Below are 14,119 nucleotides of genomic sequence, written 5' to 3'. Positions count from 1 at the left end.
AAAACTGGCACATTTCTGTCCTTTCAAAACCGACTTTTTCACATTGAAAGGCTCGTGTCCTCAATTATTTCTCTTTTAGTTGAGTTTAACCCAGTTCTTTCACTCATCATCTTGTAGATGACATTTTCTAAATTTGTTGTCATTATTTTCCTCTGAATGTTTTCCAGCTTTCCAGCTCCTAGGTTGAATTTTAAATTGCAGTGCCCCAAATCAGGTAGCATTCTTGGAAGAAATCTTAATGCTGAGCTGAGTGGAATAGGTACCCCCATGTCCCTCTTTTACTGTTTTTTTTAACTGAACTGTATTTTCTCCTTTTTATTGTGTTCATGTTGCATTGAGTTGCCTGTTAAATTCACAGTTATAATTTTCCAGTCCATTACTCCATTTTGTAGTTATATATTTGACTTCCCTTTCCAACACACACTATTGTTGTATTCACCATTCAATTCACCTTGTTGATTTGCACACTGTCTCCCAAATAATCAAGATAACTTTGTAAATCTGATCCTGTGCTTGTGAAGTGCTCATGGTGCCTTCAGTGGCATACTGCCATGGTATTTTGTGCTGTGCAACACAGTCACAGACAGCTCTGAATACTGAGGGCAAGGAACTAACTGGAGAACAGCTTAATAGTTCCTGTCTGCTTTTTCATCCACTGGTAATGATATTCTGGGCATGATAATTTCCTCATATAAGCAAACCATTGATAGTTGGAAGTGGTACTAATTTTCATAGAATGGACTGAAATAGTGGAGAGAAATGTACAAGTTTTTGGGTACACCATGTAGTAAAAGCTGGGTATCTGTAACCTTGTTCCTTTGAAACTGTATCATTTGGCCTACTCAATTTTAATAGAGCCTTTGCTTGGCCCAGCATGACAAAACAGTTTTCTTCTGCCTTATTTAGAGAAGAGGAATATTTTATGGGTTCTAAATCATAGAAAATGAGGTTTTTTATATGAAACTCTTATTACTTTGTAGCTATGCTAGTTTTCTTTTTCTTCATGTATAAGTTATTAGTGCTGCTCTCCATTCTGTGTACATTAGCACTAAGTTGGTATGACAGTTTTGCTTTTCCCAAGTCCCAATTATTACACTGATAGTATAATAATGTGGCCCTTACATTTTTTAAACAGATTTCATTGTTGCCTATTGTGAAGATTTAACAACTTTGAATGTCACTTTCTTTTAGCCATTTTCTAATATAGTCCTGAAATAAATTTCTCATGTTCTGTTCACTCGTTTTTTGCTGCTTCAATGGGTTAAAGTGCCTATTACTGGTAAGTATTCTATGAGCAATGGGGAGAACTACAAATCCTGAGATTATTTGAAATGTGTGTGATTTGGTATGGGTAACACTACAGTAAAAAGTGACTGTTGCACATTGCTCACCTTGTTAGGCAGATTAGTGAGGCATAAATTAGGTACTGAAGTTAGCAACTCGGGTGACAGTTCAAAGTGTCAAGTTTCTCAGGAGATTTAATTCCAGAAGACATTAATAGTGTTTACATTTTGGTGTAATTGTAGAAAATCCAACCCCTGGGGAGTCCATTTTTATTCCTAGAGTGTTTTGCCTCCTAATCTAGATCCTTTGCAAGGAAAGTGGTAAACTGATTTCAAAGTTTAGGAAGGATTGACTACCCACTTCTCATTTCAGTAGCTACTTAGATTAGAATTTTTCTTCCTCTGTAAATTCATTTGATCTAATAATTTCTAATTTGAAAAAAATTACTATTTCACAGAAGGGATTGACAATATATGCAGCTGACCTCATGCAGCTCTGGCCTATGGTTTTGACACGAGAATTCCTGTAGCACAGAGAGTGTTATAGGAAACTTCTTTGCTTATACAGGGCAAAAAGTTGTGACTAAAACAGCACAGTCAACTCAAGTTTCATTTGTCTACTAAAAGACCTGAGTTAAAATGACCACTCTGTAGTGCTGATTCATCTTAAGTGGAGGTGGTGTTCTGAAGTGGTGGTATAATTGCTTCTCTTTTTTAGTGGGTTTTCAAGTCACTTTTTTGTTGACTGTACACAAATTATGTAGTGATACCACTATGAAATTATTCTAATTTATTGTTTAAAGTGTAATATTGCTATTGATATGTAATAGCCCTTAAAAAGTTACTTTGGTCGATAGAGTCTGGAATTTCCAAGTGCATTAATGTCATAAAGTTTTGTAATGTCAAATAAAATGCCCCTCAGACATCTTTATTACTGGATGAAGGACTGCAGACTTTTGTATGTGTTTGCTGTTAATTTTTTTTATGTACTTCACAGTATTTATGTGCTGGAGAGTAAGTGCTTTGCCTCCTCAGAAATTAGAGATGTTTTTGAAGGAAAAGGTTCAAAATAGATGCTGATATGTGTAGCAGCAGGTTTTACTGCTCTGTGGGTACATAATGCACTGATTTCTTGTGAATACAGATGAAAACCACAGTGCAACAGCCGAGTCCAGCCGACTCCTGGATGTCCCTCGTTACCTCTGCGAAGGCACAGAATCCCCGTACCAGACTGGGCAGCTGCACCCTGCCATCAGGGTGGCTGATCTCCTGCAGCATATTAACCTAATGAAGACCTCTGACAGCTATGGATTTAAAGAGGAGTATGAGGTGAGATCTCCAGCGGTGGGGCTTTGCTAGGAAAAATCGCTTTGAAATGGGCAGCCTTTTGTTTGCATTGTATTGCAGAAGGATGGAACTAAATGCCATGGGTTTAAGTGAAAAACAGATTAACAGGTTTAAGATTCTCATATATGTAACCCAAAAGTGAAATAGTAAATGGAGTCCAGTGATTTGGGCCTTTACAGCTGGCTGATAGAAGATCCCTGTGTGTTCCCTAGGGTATAAAAAGAATCTTTTTGACATATTGTAAGACATTGCCACTCTTTTGTTACTACTCTTTAGTGGAAATGCTGTAATTAGCTATGTGAGCTATTTTTAGTGCAGATCTCCTGGATTAGGTTAAATAAAAGAATTTAACCTGCCTGGTTTTCCAAAAAACATTGACTGGAAGCACTCTCCTGGTTTATTTTAGCATCTCAGTAGGGCAATAGTGGGACAGCTCCAGTTGAGAAGCAGTAAAGAGATAATAAGGGTAGTTATGTCTTGAAGTTCTAATTAAACCTGCCTGAGCATGTCTACTTACAGCTTTAATGTTAAAATGGAAGCAAGAAATTCCCAGTCCTGGCGGCAGAAGATGAGTACAGATTCATTTGGCTTCTGATCTCTGAGTCTGTTGTGATTCTTAGGGATTAGAATAGCAGGCAGGACACACAGTAAAGATGGGAATGGGACTGCTAAGATTGCTCACAATACAGCTAGGTTTACAATGAGTTTTCTCTGAGTAAGAAATCTCTTCTGACACAGTTTTCAACCTTCTCTCCTTTCTGCAGCTGTCTCTACTGTAAACATAAGAACTGGAATAAATAAATGTGTGGTTTTTAAAAGAATATTATGCTCTTTTCCTCTCTTTTACTTAAACATGCTTTGTTATGCTCTGCCTAACTTCAAGGCTAAGACCAAGTGTCAGCCACTACTCTGGGGGGAGGGTGGTCCCTGATGCTGTATCAGGTGTTTTCCTGCTTGCTGCTTCTTCTATCTCTATAAATGACATCTGTTCCCTGCTTTGGGCTTCTCACTGTGCATTTAGGTTCTGATTCCATGGCTACTGTGTGTTTTCTGGAGATAACTTACCCAGGATAAGAGATCATCTGCAAGGAAGGAGTAGCATAGACCTACAACAGCAGTAAAATATCTACGAGCAATGAAGAAAAAGCCGAGGAGAAATAAAAGCTGCTTCTATCAATACTGAGAGATCAAAGTCTTAAGAGTTCAAAAATGTAGAATAATTTTGCTAGTGACTAGAGGTAGGGATATGAGGAAAGGCAAAAAGAACAATGAACATTGGCAGAGTTCCTGACGTCTCTGTAGGAAGGAAAGATGTTTCACTAAGTAATGTGGAAAGCAATATAATGCTGTAGTAAACGGGCTCCATATTACACCACCCTGTAAGAAGAGCGAACAGTATCTCTGTGCTTTCTCAGTCTACTGTCATTCCTCCATAGCAAGGATGCATAAGCAAGTTTAGCCTTCTGGCAATTACAGGATTTGAAATCCCTGTGGAGTTCCTCAGTGAGTCAGAGAGACAGAGGCTCCTTCTTCTCTAGATATTTCTGTACCATGGCACTGCCTGGGTGACCAGGGCAGGCGAGCAAAGCTGAACTTACTTTATGGTGGGGCAATTCTTTTAAACTGTTATTTTTGGAGATAAATTAATGGTCAGAATGTTTTCTTTCGGAACATTTTTATTTATAGAGTTTCTTTGAGGGGCAGTCAGCTTCTTGGGATGTCGCTAAGAAGGATCAAAACAGAACAAAGAACCGCTATGGAAACATTATAGCATGTGAGTATCCTGAGCGATAACTCTACTCGTGTGTTACTCAGGCCATGCTCTCTCTTCCTTTGCAAGTCTCCAGTGGCACAGCTGCTGAATACCTGCGGTGGAGAAGCAGAACAGTGCCTTTCTCAGCTTTTTCTTTTTTGTTGTTGTTCTTCACAGTTCAACTTTCTTCCTTTTATAACTCAGACTGAATTTCACATTTGCATCTCTGTTGTGCAAGCTGTGGTAAGCAAATATCAGCAACACGCTGGCACTCATTTGGGTGTTGATTCTGTTTGTTTGCAATTTGTATTGTTTTACCCATGCAATGGAACACGCAGGAATCACCGTGCCTGGGAAGTCCCTGAATGAGGAGATTCGTCATTGAATCCCAAGTGCATTGCTAACTCCTTTTTCTTGATTTCATTAATGTCTCAATATGAACTTGAGCAGGCTTGGGTTGGAAGTGAGGAAACAGTAATCAGCATTTTTGGTTTTCTAGATTACCAACAGTGGAGCTGATATTGAAAGGGACTTTGAGCAAGTAACCTGGTTTCTTTGTGTGTTTTTAACCACTTGTGACAGTGCCAATACCTTTCAGCTGCGCTTAGTGAAATGTAGTGAAGGTTTTTTGAAGTAATTGCAGCGCTCAGACAAAATGGTTCTTTGTTTTTCTGTGTAAACAATTTGTGTTTAAGGATTATAAATTGTGAGGCACTTATGCCAGCTGATTTTGGTTTTCTAGATGACTTGCCATTAATATTTTACTTAAAAATCACACTTCAAAAAGGCTCCGTAACCACTTGGTTTTTGCAGATGACCACTCCAGGGTGATTTTGCAACCTGTTGAAGATGATCCATCTTCAGATTACATTAATGCCAACTACATAGATGTGAGTGGAATGTACAGCTTTCTCCCTCTCAATTTGCCAGCTTCTCTATGTGAAATTATTGCATGTTATGCTACAAAATTATTGAAAACTTTCTTTTATTAAGAACAAATGTACACTTTCCTTGTTCTACGTCCTAGTACTCACTGACATTGTTGTGCTTTCTTTCACATCTGACTTTGGTTTGGGCTGTAGATTTGGCTGTACAGGGATGTAAGTACCACTATATGTGAATAACAGCATCCTATTGTAAATATTTGATATAGATATTGTTATTAATTACTTTCTTCTTCTATTTTTATCAGTTGATATCTATGCATGCCTCATCTAATTTATCTCATCTGTTCCTTTAAAAAGTTTATTTTCTGTGTGAATATTTTTGTACCTGTTTTGAAAAGATAATTTAGCCTTTTAGCTTAGCCCTGAATATTATTGGATGTTAGGTAACTCAGATGAGCCTATCTGTTAAAGAGAATTTGCTGTTGACATTTTTTAGTGGTCATTTTGGCCACTAGCTTTTCTTTTCCCCTTCCTATGTATATGTAAGAAGCTAGATAGTAGGCTGCACTGTAGTTCTTTGAAAATATACCTGTGGAGTAGTCATAATATGTGTTTAGTAAAAAAAGGAGGGATAATGACATATGTAGTTTGGGGGGGGTTGTTTATTTGTTTATTTTTAAGAATTTTTTAGACAAAGAATATTTAGCTGGCATTTGCTTTAAGGTGCTAATTTAGGTATTACAAAGTATATACACAAACACACACATATATATATATATATATTTTGACATGGAAATTTCCTCACTTCTGAAAAAAAATCTCTAAAATTTGAAATTCCATACTTTAATCAAAATACAAAATCATTTATAAAATTTAAAGACTGATCCAAATTTTGCCAGGCAATTTGACTAACACAATATGACTTTTCTGTAATTAACACCTTAGGAATAAACAAGTTGTTACATTCAAATTAATTCCAAAGCCATTTGGAAGATAGTGGAATAGTTATGACAAGTGTTTTTGAAATCCATGGCTTCCATTTGTTTTCTTTATAATTGCATCTTAGTAGTTTTCTTGACCACTTTTAGTTGATAAGTTATTTAAGACCCTTTTGACTTTCCAGGATATAATGATTTAGCTCCAGATATATTTCTGTCTTTTTTATTTGGATATTTTAACATGGCAATCTCTGTGAAATGATAGGCCTGTGATATTTTGCCTGGGGCCTGAAACAAGAAAACTCTCACAGATTTTTAATAATTCCCTGAGGATATTGATTTTCGTTTTTAGGAGTGAATTGAATCTTATTAGAAGCAGGCAACAAAGTTACAAGTTAAAATTGGCATTTTACAATTTTTAAGTGACACTTTTATCTTCTTCTCAAAGCATTACTGAGTGTAAACCTGTCTAGCCCAGATTCTACTTCCATAATTTTAAGATGTGACTTGATATGAAGGACTTCAGGAGAAATTCTTTCGTCACTTGATGCAATTTCGGTCTCCTGTAAAGCCAAGAATAGGATATTCAAATGGTTTTTTAGAAGTCCCAGAGGAAGATGCTCTCACTCTAGACAGGATAATGAAGCAGTCTGTGGAAAAGAATATAAACTCCTTGTGTACACTGAAATCCTTCACTTTAGTAGCATCTTGTGAATACCAGGAATCAAAGGGCCTGTAGTCCCCTGTAATGCAATACTTGCAACAAGTGGCCTAATAAAACTTAACCTGGAGAATAACTGCAGTTATAAACATTGCCACATTGTGAAATTCAGTATTGTCTTCTCACCAGCAACACTAAACTTTCCTTCCTCTTTGTAGCTAAATTGCTGGCACTGGTCACAGTATACTCTGAATTATTTCCTCAAGAGCAGTAGCTCTTTGTCTTGTGGTTTTTATGTGGACAATTAGTGCTGCTAGCATTGGCATAGATCCAGCTATCTGGAAAGGCTTAGCTCTGTAGGATTATCTATTTACCTATATATATATGTGTGTGTGTGTGTAAAATAGTGTATATACTTGTGTGTATCATGCCCACTGTAATTGATGCACACTTTGTACAGTCAAGCAGATTTCACTGCAGTAGAACCTTGATTCTGTGCACACAGCAATGTGTTTGTCCCCATTAGCTAGGCCTGAGGCACATCCATCTTTGTGCCTTACAGTGATTCTCTGTCTCTAAAAAGACAAAAGGTGTGTATTTTTTCATATTGGCTAAGCAGGGAACACAGATCAGCTGTGAGATAATGTAAGGCAGAGAATTTTTATTAAATTTGAAATAAAAGCCCAAACATATACAGCTAGGGAAATAAAGTCAATAGAAGGCTCATTTTTATGTGCAAGGGACCAATCTAGAGTACTTCCTGGTACACTACAATGTCTGTTCAAGTCAGATGTTCCTATTTTCATTTTATCTGTTGTCATTTAAACCTTTTCAATATTAACTGGTCTTTTAGGTTTTGAGCTTCATGATGCTCTTAAATATTGGTTTGTTCTGAAAATGTTGTCTAGATATAAGGATTCTGTAGTATCCTTATGCTTTTATTTTCCACTCTTTGTTACTAATATGGTACTCAAACCAACTTATATTGATGTTTTAGGGATATCAGAGACCAAGTCACTACATTGCAACCCAAGGTAAGGATCTGTCAGCTTTAATAAAATCAAACAACTGTTCTCTGTAGAGTTCCACAGTGTTTTGTAAAATAGAAATAGTAGAAAGTAAAGCATACCCAGTATTGTGAGTTGTCATCTTGTGTTATGGTAAATTAACATAGTATGTTTGGGTGGAATGTGAATAAATTAAAAAATTGCACTAATGTATCACATTAATTAGCTATTGAGCAAATCTGCCAGTGATAAATTCAGCTGATAAAGTCAGAACCTACTACCATGATTTCCAATTATGAAGATGAATAGAGAAAAGAGACATGAACAGAGAAGAGAACAGTTTCAACCTGCCTTGAGGCATTTTTCTTTCCATATTATGTTTTGTTTTGCTGTCTACAACTTGGTCCAGGATGCAGTGAAGATAGTAATGATAAATTAAACTCTTTCAGAAAATCTGGGTGAAGCAATGCCAGAGGATAAAGATTCTTTGTACAAAGGAGTGAGGCAAATCTTTATTGTATAACACCCTACTAATAAAAAGGGGTGCTAGAGAAAAAAAAAAAGAATTTATATTTTTTTGGTTTGTATTTCTGATAGAATGCCTCACAATGAGGAAAACCAAATAGATTAGTCTAAGATTGCACTGAAATATCAGAGGTTATGATTTAAAGTAAAAATAATTAGATTTGGGTTCTACCATTATTTGATCTGTCAACATAATCAGATAGCTGTCTGGAAATATCCTGTTATTTGTCCCTCAGTTGATTGTAGGTGCACATAGGAAAGTCAAAGTAAAAACTTATTTTAAAGCAGGATGCTTAGAGTTCTGACCACATTTGTTTTTTTATTTTTGTGTAAGTGATGCCTAAATAGGTCTCTACATGGCATTAAGTCTACATTTGTATTTTACTTCTGTTTTACTATGCAAATCATTGCACATAATAGTGTGTAAAGGAGAGAAAAATTATTGCTGCTTTTGTGTGCAGCCTTTGATCTAGCATATGAAAGAATATGTTTTGAGTCTTCAAATGTGGTACTTAAGATTAGTTGGTGTGCTTGGCAACGTCAGGCTTATAGTTGGACTTGATGATGTTAAAGGTCTTTTCCAGATAATTCTGTGATTCTATGTCTATTGTATACAGTAATGTTTATAGTACTGCTGGATGGTGGTAAAGGAGCTCTTTTGGAGACTATTTTGACAGGGTAAATGCCTCTGTCACTCAACTGAACATGTCTCTGCAGCAGTGCAAGAAGCAAAACTTAAACATGTGCTTCTCATTGCCTCACAGAAAAGTATTTTAGTTAGTTTAAATACACTTCAGGGGGAAGTGTCTGGCTCAGTGCCTGCTTGTGCATCCATGCTTGCCAGGAAGTGGATAGCAAGTGCGGAGTATCTGTACCAGCACCCTCCTGCCTGATACTTCACTCTGGCATGGGCATCTCCTTGGTGAGCACCTGAAGAAACTCATTCTCAACACATTATATTTAACAAATGTAAAACAAAACTGGAAGTTTAACTACAGATGCAGTCACAAATTACTGTGTCCTTGTAGTTCTCAAGCAACTTCTGTCATTTTGCTACATGAAACACCTGCCATTATTTCCTTTCAAGTGGTAATTCAGTTAAATTGAGAATATCCAGCACTGGTTAGAAGTAACAGTATAATCTGGAAACTGGCTCAATGGCAGGATGATGTGGTTTCACAAAATTTTCTTCTCTGAGCAAACATGCTCACATGCATCAGCTCAGAAACACACTGGATTTTATTCTTAGCACTCACTTTGACTGCTATTTTTTTGCAGAATATTACCTGGATTTTTTTCTTACAGGTCCAGTTCATGAGACTGTTTATGACTTTTGGAGAATGATATGGCAGGAGCAATCAGCTTGTGTTGTGATGGTCACAAATTTGGTGGAAGTAGGAAGAGTAAGTTTTTGGATTTGTTTTTCTTTTAATGCTGCAAGTGTAAAGAAAAAAAAACCTCTGGCAAGGCATACTATGGGCAGAATGTAGAAGGGTCTGGTGAAGGGCAGCCGTGCATCCTAAGGGGCCAAGGGGAAGGAGTCCAGGCAGTGTTGCAGTTATGGTATTGTCTAAAAACAACTTCTGAAAACTAATGTTGTGTTGCTTTCATGCGTAGTGGAAAATTATCTGAATCCAAAATTTATATTTCAGCAGAATTGATTTGTGTAGCGTCACTCAAATGAGAAGAGTAGTAGAGGAAATGTGCTTCTATATCAGTGAAGAAACCAGCAAAATATTTACAGTTTAGCAGTAATATATACCTCAGGGAGGTCTATAAGGTATCTGGGATTACTTGCAACAGTTTGATTATGGGTACAAAATGCATCACAATTTAGCATAAGTGGAAATATATTCCACAGCTCAGCACTAAAGAAAATACAAGTGCTCATTTAGAAGTGAATTTGGCACCTGAATGAAGCTGTGTAAAGCAGTGGAAGCTCCTTGCAGCTAGTGCTTAACTTGACATAATAGCCGCTAGCCATGACAAGCCGTATGAATGCACAGTCATTTTGGAAATAAATGCGATGTAATGCAGTACATGCAGTACAGTATCCTCAAGCTTTTCTTTTCCCTTGGTGTAAAATCATACCCATTTTTTTATTTAGGTCAAGTGTTACAAGTACTGGCCTGACGACACTGAAGTTTATGGGGACTTCAAAGTGACTTGTGTAGAGGTGGAGCCCCTCGCGGAATACGTTGTCAGGACCTTCACTCTGGGAAGGGTGAGCACGTTTTGAAAGGGCTTGGCAAAATACTGTTCCTGGTAGCAAAGAGGATGAAAGAGGCTATACTGAGGTTTCTGTGGAATACCAAATCCCTCTGGCTTGTTAGCTAGGCCACAATGTAGGCAGCCTTACCTTACCGTGGGAGTTATGCATTGCATCAGCGCTACCCAAGCATGCATCTCACTGTGGGACTTTGAATTTCCCCAAAAATGTCAGCTGCTGCCAGCCCCCTCTGAAAGTCACCTCTTCTGCACAGTCACACTTCTGAGCTAAACTCAAGTACCAGATTATGAGTCATGCCTGCTGTTCATCCCTTACCTCTCTGTTCTGACCACTTCTGAGTCAATCTCAATCAAAGGACAAATTCTGTGAATACTTTATGTGATACAGTTGTGGTCTTATGATAAATCATATTTGCCTTTAAATGTAGCAGGCCCTTGCCCCAGTTAGCAAACTTCTGAAAATCAATGTGAAATGCATCGAAGTCTATTAGAAAAAATATCTTCAGCACAGCAAAACTAGCATACCTAATATCTAAAGTGAAAATTACAAACTTCAACATTAAAATAACATCTCTAAGCTTCTATGGATCATTGCTTTAAATAATTGATGAAATGATGAAAACTGCATGTAGATTCTACCAATATGTGTGATCATTATTTGAGCCAGATAATACCTAGTCTATGAAATACTTCGAATTTCATAACCTTTTTTTTGCCTTCTACAGAGAGGTTACAATGAAATCCGTGAAGTTAAACAGTTTCATTTCACTGGTTGGCCAGACCATGGAGTTCCTTACAATGCCACAGGACTGCTTTCCTTTATACGGAGAGTCAAATTATCTAACCCTCCTAGTGCAGGGCCTATTGTTGTCCATTGCAGGTGTGTACCAAAGGCGTAGATTTGTATTTTTTACAACTGTTTATATGGGTATTTACGGCAGTCTTTTCTGAAGTATCCATCATTTTGAAGTGCTCTGGTTTTGTTCTTCCCTTTTTGAATTGCCTAATTCAACTGCAGTAGGATTTGGCTGTCTACAGCAATGTTTGAAAAAAAACAGATTCTTTTCTTAAATAGAATAGTCTGAGATTTTCTTTTCCCTGCAACAGCTGCACCAACTAAATCATGATACTTCAGGCTATCATGTTAGGTAGCCTTCAACAATTTTGTGACAGCATTTGAGAATGAGTGTAGATACATCTGCTTTGATAGCTTGGTGTTGCATATAATGTCCTAACAGATTATTAATTTAAAGCAAAGTAAGCAACTAGATGTTGAAAGATGGAATGAGGTTAGTGGCAACAAATACAGAAGGTTTCTCCTGTGCAGATTTTGCAAGGTTATGTTGTTGGGACACCATCCTTTGGCAAATAGAATTTGCTTTCTACAAATGTTTGATTTACCTAAGTATTTTAGTCAAATGTTTAATTACATTTTGTAGATAAAGTTACTCAGCCTTTATAGATTACAATAATTCACTGTGCAAAAATTGTCCTGAGCTTTATGTAAAGCTAAAATAAATCATAAGTGAATGTTCTGGATGTTGTTATATGTGCTGTCTGAACAAGCTTGGAACTTGCCTGGTAAAACATACATTTGAGTTTTTTATTGTAATAGATCATTTAAAAATCATTCTTAGTCTTATTAAAGAAAAACAAGATCTATAATATTCTGAAGTGCATAAGTTCAATCAATCTTCAGATTTCAGTAAAACTAACTTTTTTAATTTAAGTATTGATCTGGGTGATAAAAGGAATAAACATTTTTTTTGCTGTTACTTAGTGAATCAAATGTGATAGAAATTTTTTGTTTTGAACACATCAAAAGATTTAAAGATTTAAATTATGATGAGAAGGAGAGAAGATAAAAACTAGATAGTGGTTGTGATAAAAAATGGAATGATTTTATGCAATTCTCTCAATAATGCTTGTGAAGTTTGTGGATGTTTTTCTGGGGCTATTCCTAACAGTATTTACTGATTCTTTTCAGCGCTGGTGCTGGACGGACAGGCTGTTATATCGTGATTGATATCATGTTGGATATGGCAGAAAGAGAAGGGGTTGTGGATATCTACAACTGTGTCAAAGCTCTGCGGTCCCGGCGCATCAACATGGTACAAACTGAGGTACAGCAGTTTGCCTTTGAAGCACCTGATGCTTTTTGAAACGTTCTGGGTCAGGATTTCACTGTGACACTGCGAAGTGAGCAGGTGGTGGCCCTGTCGAGGGGATGCCTCCACTGGGGACAATTGCTGAGTGTAAAAGCACCCAGAACCAGAGTGGTGCAACAAATCTGCCAACTCTTGTAGTCTGCACAGAAACAAGTGCCCTCCTAACTAGGTAACAAAAGGAAAGAAAGAAGGACTTTTTCAGGGAAGATCTTACCTTAGGCATATCTGGGATATCTCTCCCCAGCTCTGGTATTAGCAAGCCCAGGATCCCAAAGGTGGAATTTCAGCAGGCTGACACTTGTTTTAGACAAACCTCAGTCACTTTATCTATAAATTGACTGGTGAACTTTATGTCCATTTCACACTCTCTTTTCAATTCTGTTTTTGTTTTCTTTATTAACCTTGCTGCGAATCTTTGCCACTGAGCTTCCAAAGAAACACGGGCGATTGGTTTATATTAGCGAATTACCTGAAGTGGTTCACCACTTCTCTCTCTTACCCTCTATAAGGACATGTTCCTGAGATATTATTTCACCTGTGACCTCATGGAAATCTCTGCAGATGGCAGCCAAACATGTCAGTGTAATTTGGTGCAGTTTTTATTCCATGCTGCAATTTATGCCAATAGGTTGAACCTATCAATGAACAATAGATGGTCCTGGTCAACTACTCCTGCTACAGGCCCATTAACCTTTGGGAATTGCATGGGGAAGTGTTTCAGTGTGACTCCTTTAACCCTCCCAGTCTAATCTGCACTTGTATGTAAATTAAGACATCTACTATTATTCCTTTCTCTCCCTTTTGCCTCTTTCCTCTCACCTTTTCTCAGAGGTCCATGCTTGCACAGCAAAACACACTGTCATTGCATCAAGTTCTTGTGATGGTCATACAGTCAACAATAGCTCCATAGCTGTATGGATAAGGCTATGGAGCCAGAAGATGACTGTGGTCATTGCACATGTGCTGCTTTTACAGGCACATGTTAAATTTTGTGCTTTTAAGGGCCTTGTTGCACAATAGCTACGTGAGGCTGGCGCAGTTCTAGAAAAGGTTTACATCTCTTGCTCTCAGGGTGAAGTAAATATAATGGGCATTTTGTGTAAAAATTGACAGGAGGCCTAACTGAAATAGTAATGCAGTTATCTAGGACTCAGGCTCTCACAAGGAAAGTTAGTAAAAATGAGAAGAATTGGTGCTTCTGTTTGAACACAGTGGCATTTATTATTGGCCTAGAGCCAAGTATGAGGCAACTGATGCACTAGCTTGCACATGCATAAGGAGAATGCAGCATGCCAAATACTTGCTAATCACACTAGTAGTG

The 14,119-nt window shown here is 37.4% G+C and overlaps 1 protein-coding gene across 8 annotated transcripts in view; it reads left to right on the top strand.

The window, feature by feature from the left end:
- PTPRK (protein tyrosine phosphatase receptor type K) overlaps positions 1–14,119 on the top strand; it is a 388,545-nt gene that overhangs the window by 364,093 nt on the left and 10,333 nt on the right. For 4 of the 8 annotated variants that reach the window (XM_064708028.1, XM_064708027.1, XM_064708034.1 and 1 more), the window contains 10 exons: positions 1,268–1,279; positions 2,428–2,612; positions 4,317–4,404; positions 5,197–5,273; positions 5,466–5,483; positions 7,867–7,903; positions 9,707–9,804; positions 10,509–10,625; positions 11,356–11,510; positions 12,618–12,753. In XM_064708028.1, coding sequence (XP_064564098.1) covers positions 1,268–1,279; positions 2,428–2,612; positions 4,317–4,404; positions 5,197–5,273; positions 5,466–5,483; positions 7,867–7,903; positions 9,707–9,804; positions 10,509–10,625; positions 11,356–11,510; positions 12,618–12,753 — 923 coding nt within the window. The remainder of the gene's footprint in view (positions 1–1,267; positions 1,280–2,427; positions 2,613–4,316; positions 4,405–5,196; positions 5,274–5,465; positions 5,484–7,866; positions 7,904–9,706; positions 9,805–10,508; positions 10,626–11,355; positions 11,511–12,617; positions 12,754–14,119) is intronic. The other 4 variants (XM_064708032.1, XM_064708031.1, XM_064708030.1 and 1 more) reach the window with 3 other exon arrangements.

This window comes from Zonotrichia leucophrys, chromosome 3 (genome assembly GCF_028769735.1).
Source record: "Zonotrichia leucophrys gambelii isolate GWCS_2022_RI chromosome 3, RI_Zleu_2.0, whole genome shotgun sequence".
Lineage (NCBI taxonomy): Eukaryota > Metazoa > Chordata > Aves > Passeriformes > Passerellidae > Zonotrichia > Zonotrichia leucophrys.
This window is presented reverse-complemented; position numbering and strand designations above follow the sequence as displayed.